The 5309-nt window shown below is 40.6% G+C and overlaps 1 protein-coding gene across 1 annotated transcript; it reads right to left on the reverse strand.

The window, feature by feature from the left end:
• Positions 1-920: 920 nt before the first annotated feature.
• On the reverse strand, positions 921-5209 carry LOC127373175 (protein scribble homolog). Its single transcript, XM_051417375.1, has 7 exons — positions 4027-5209; positions 3595-3834; positions 3312-3401; positions 3049-3126; positions 2311-2586; positions 2032-2142; positions 921-1842 (listed from the first exon to the last, which is right to left on the reverse strand). The coding sequence occupies exons 1-7, from the start codon at positions 4084-4086 to the stop codon at positions 1699-1701; spliced, it is 999 nt and encodes a 332-aa protein (XP_051273335.1). The 5' UTR covers positions 4087-5209; the 3' UTR covers positions 921-1698.
• Positions 5210-5309: the final 100 nt, after the last annotated feature.

The raw sequence follows: 5309 nt of genomic DNA on the forward strand, positions 1-5309 counted from the left end.
GGTGCAATACAAATAAAGTTTGATTGACTGAGGAGGATGCCTTTAGATAACATAATGATTCCTATATTCAGATGATTATGCACTAATGAAAACATACTTAGACATACATATTATATTCAATTTCTGTCAAAGAGCCTTTCTAAATGTTACACTCTGGAGTTTAAGTTATGAAGTTGTCAATACTTATGTGACTTTAATACATTTGCATGTCTAAAAATCACTATATTAGATTATCATCATTACATATAATTTACAAACATTGAATTAGTGAATATTATCAGTGTGGATTATATTCATTATATAAATAAATATTATTTGCCACAGATTTCGCATGACCAAACATGTCAAGAAGTCCGGTTGCATAATGTTCCCACAGTCCCAGTTTTATTACTGAATCTTCCAAATCCGTGCTCATCCTCGTCAGGTCCTCGCACTGACTTTACATCAACGCCTCTTGAGACCGGCGAAGACTCAAGTCTCACAATATGAGACCAACTGGCCAGTAATTGACTCTGAATTGAATCTCGCACACTGGATGTGCTTTCCAACAAGTTGTGTCCCCAGATTATTATCGCCCAGCAGACAGTCATCATTGCACAGCATCACTGATACAACAAGCAGCCATGTCAGTTTGTATGTGGTCAGCAGCAAGCACTCAGGGGGTGGACACAATAAAAGGAATATATGTGCAATATGGTGCAATCCAATACACCACAAATTATAACATCTCAATATCCGTCAAACCAGCACCTTTTCTTGACACACTGTCAATGACAATTGATGGAAGGTGGTGTTTTTACAGGGCTTTTACTGAATTTCAGTACAGTGCACAAGTGTTCATGTTACTCTGTTCATCCTCTGCACATATAAGTATGGTTTTGTCTGTCCTACAACATAAAGAGAAAAAAAAGAGCTTTTGGAACAATATATTTGCACTTTATTGAGAAAGTGAACACAGAACAACAAACTGTGGGAATGTAAAGGCTGTGAAAATACAAGGCAGGTATTGACATTTATAGTTGGCAAATTCTAGGCTTTGGAAGCAAGATTATAAATGATTCCAGCGAGATGTCTTGTCTCTTTTCCTTTTCATAAAGCAGTCTATAATCTCACAAGTCTGAATTTAGCTCATACAAGAGGTGTGTGAACATATGAAGCAAAGTTCAGTCTGTCTCAGGACTCTGCAGGACTCGGACTTCCTGCTGAGCACTCTGTTCAGCCATGTGGCATTTTATCTTGGTACAGGCTATAAAAAGTTTGAGGGCTTCACATTGTCATGGACGGAGACTCTATTTACCAGCACATCCATAACTTACAGTACAGTGGTGTGAAGTAGAGGTAGCCAGCAGCATTCATTGTTAATTTACTGTAGTTAACATCATGAAATGTATGTCATTTGGACAGCAGCCTGTTCATGCTTTACAGTCTCTGTTCAGTGTAGTTTCACAGGCAAAACTGTGGTTTTAGTAATAAAAATAAAGTTGTATTGTCATTTTTGCAAGTGACTTTAATATCCCGAAATACTAGCAGCAATTGAATCTGACAGACCAAAAAAAGCTTTGCAGTGACAGTAAAAAACACATTCCAGCTGTTTTTTTCCCTCGTTAACCCTGCACAGTAAGATCAATCAAAATGCATCAGTACAAAAAAATACCAAGGGCTGGCTAATAACAGTCTGCATGTATCTTTATGCTGCGGTCAAGGTGGGTAGAAAGCGCTGTCGAAACAGACATGTCTGTCAGGAATGTCAAAGTCATGTAGCGGCTCTCTGCTGGGGCTCTGTGTCAAAAGCTCCACATCTTCATCTGAGGTAGAGGGATGAGTGAGGATGATCCGAGGGATCTGTCAGATGATTGCCAGAGAAGGAAACAGGATTGGGAAGGAAAATAAGCAAGTTGTCATGTGATGTGGTGAACGCGTGCTGAAATCTCATCAGGCCATATCATTTTCAAACTAATTTTGGGGAAAGGCTAAAATAAGGTGTAAAATAATATAGAAGATAACCTATTGAGGGATGAGAATTCTGCTTACTGTCATTGTATGTTTCCCCCCTTGAAGTGAATCATTTTTCATCAAAGCCTCTGCCTCCAGTTCAGACAAGGTCCTATTGAGGTCACTCTCTAAATCAGGCTGAAACACAGGCTGAAATACAACAACACAACAAAACAACAACAAGAAACAAGACAAGAGAAAAGTAGTGTATAAGACTTGACTGTAGATTTTTAATCCACAAATGGCTTGAGGCGCGTTCCAAAACAATGGTAAAATTTAGAAATTATGTTTGAGCAGTGATTTGAGTAAACCACCCACAATGCCGTTGCCGTTACAGACGACCGCCTCAATCTTCTTGGACAAACAGTCTTCTGCGCTCTCAATCATCGGCTGTTTGCTTCTCTGGACTCCGCCATCCTGGCTGCACAGCTGTCGTCCCGTCACGTCCTGAGGAGCCTGAGCCGCATTCAGGTCACACACCTCTCGTGGTAGCAGCCTTTCTCTGAGAACTTTCATCTTGATGCAGCTCCCAGCATTCCTGAGGGCACTGACCGCCTCGTGGTGGGTCGCCCCCTGCATGCTGATGCCATTGACCTGGATGGACCATGGTCACATTATACTTTCAGGGGCAAGTGAAAGTAGGAGGTCAGAGGTGGGGGAGCAGCACAAGTTCTCTAAAAATAGCCACAGCCACTACAGGCACTGATTGAAGGATTTTTCCAATCAGCTTGAATCTGAACTAAACTGATTTTGAATAGTTATTTGTTTGTTTGTATTCGCTTTCTATTCATCAGCCTCAGTGGCTTTATCACTGAAGGAAGGCCCTGCTGAGTGTTCTCTGCTGGTCTTATAATGCCCTCCATTGGTCACAAGAGGAACACCAGCAGGAAGGAAGCAGTATGGTGATTATAGAGATATTCTTACAGCCAATATAAAGTAAATGTGTGATTTAGATTCAGTCAACAACATTTCACATGCTGGGTTGTATATCTGACAGTCAGCGTATAAGAAATTATGAACAAAGATTACAAACGTGAAGAATGATTCCCTGCCTACCTCCAGCAATCTATCTCCAACATGGATTCCTGCCTTTTCTGATGCCCCTCCTTTATTTACTCTGGAAATAAAAATGCCCTGAAAGGAAATAAACACATTAAATCATGCAATGATGTGTTCTCTGTTGGTAGATTAGTTCAAGTTGAAAACAAAGGTAACCATCAGTCGTTCAAGGCAGTTGCTTCTCATCATTATTCAGTCAAATGAGCAAAAATATGTTTCAAGAGATTGAGCAATGCTGGCTCTTCTGCAGCTGGACTTACCTCATCGTGGTCTTTGTAAGGCAGAGAGCCTTTCCCACCAGCAATGCTAATTCCCAAACTGCCCCTCTGGCCAGACACTTTGATCTGTAACTGAGAGAAAATTGTTTCATTACAAATAAAAAGCTAGAATTTATATGCAATTTACAGCCTGAGAGGAACACAGTTGGCAAACAGAAATTGGATTAAAAAATAATTTGCCACAATCAATACGGTTTCCTGCAGCGCATAGTGCAAACCCCGCAGAGATAATTTGGCATTTAAGAAAGATACAATGTGCAGTTACTCTTAATGGCACTTGGGAGATGAGTGATTCCTGAGGAAGGGTCTTCTCTGTCACCAGAGAAGACTTCAGATGCCCTGTGATGGATGAGATCTTTATGTTGTGGACAGGGTTTCCATGGAGACCGGACCCTGCATTAAGAGCTTTGTGATGCTGAAATTTCCTCCCTTCTCTGGTTTCACATCTCTGATGGTGAAACCGACGCAGTGAGGCGTCGCTCTCTGACAGCTGGCCTGCATGACCCTGGTGATGAGAAATGTTTCAATGCTTTTACTGTCCATCTGCAAGATGCATCAGCAGACAAACATTTCCTTTTGAATTCACTCACAAGACATTAGCCAAATGACATACTGTAAGAGGGTGAAACAAAGTTAAACAAACATCTTCTCAGATAGAGTTTCTTCGCGTATATGATATCTAAACTGGAAAACAGACCTCCTCAAGTTGCTCAAGTTCCTCTGCGTCCTTCTCTGCGCTGGAGAAGCGACCACACATACTGTCGCTGGCTGGGAACAGTTGGGGTCCTGGCTGCTGACAATCTTTGTTTGCCACCCAGCCGAAGCCTGGGATGGCCCAGTTTTGGCTACTGGTCCTGAGGGACGGGTTAGTATGAGGATTTCTACACTCCTGGAGATAGTCAGAAGACACCAGCAGTTGCTGAAAATGTTATGTCATTGTAATATATTGAAGAAAATAGCTAGTGACAGTGATGGATCAGTGGCGAGTAAGTTTTATGAAACCATGTCCCAGACATAAAGTAAAAGCAGCCCAATCTTGTGCTATCCAGTAGAGCAGCTGATTAATCGATGTAGCTAAGAATCCTGTTTGACTGTTCATAATGCATGCTTATTTTGCGCACCAGAAACAACCATTACTGCAGAGTGTAATTGCATTACCCTCACTGATACAGCTATTTCCAAGACCAAAAAAAAGATAGAAGCTGGATCTCCAAAGCTTCATTTGTTTGTCTCTTTCTCTGCCTTCTGAAAACATGTATCTTCTGATTGGATCTTGAGGAGGCAAAGAAAGAGAGTGAAGGGTGGCGTCATGCTTGAAATGCATTGTAGTCTCACTGAAGAAGCTTCCATTCAAAAAATAATGGAAGGTCACCTAAAGCACGATTCAGTAGGTGAAACTGAACGCCAGTAATAGCTCTTTAATAAAAATACCAAGGCCTTACTGATTGTGGATACTTTCCAGTAAATAATCATCTTCCAATGCTTAATCAAAAATGTACAAAGAGATCCAAATGAATGTCCACTTGCCATGAACATTAGCATCAGAGCTACAGACCGGGATAATGCATCATTATAATGTAGTCCTCAGATTTAGTTTCACAGATATATACATATATACAGTCACTCTCTAATATACTAAAGTCAGTACAACATTTAGCACGTGCAGGGTACATAGGTCAAATATGGCACATGCTGGCAGAGCATTACAGCAACATCATGCACTGCTGGACAGACAAAACAAGCAATGGAGGGGTCAGGAAATGGAATATCTGGTTTATTGCCTCAAAGCAAGCCAGCTTAAGTCTGAGCTTACATTTTCAATATATAATTTTTGGATATAGATAAGACCACACCAAATCTTGTTTTTAAATCTGGCATTTAAAGGTTAGGTAAGTTCAACTCAGCTGAGATGACATTTATTTGATATTCTCTTTAAACTCAACAGGCTGAAATTAAAATTAAAAAGGAATAACAAACATG

The sequence above is a fragment of the Dicentrarchus labrax genome, unplaced genomic scaffold, assembly GCF_905237075.1.
Source record: "Dicentrarchus labrax unplaced genomic scaffold, dlabrax2021, whole genome shotgun sequence".
NCBI lineage: Eukaryota > Metazoa > Chordata > Actinopteri > Moronidae > Dicentrarchus > Dicentrarchus labrax.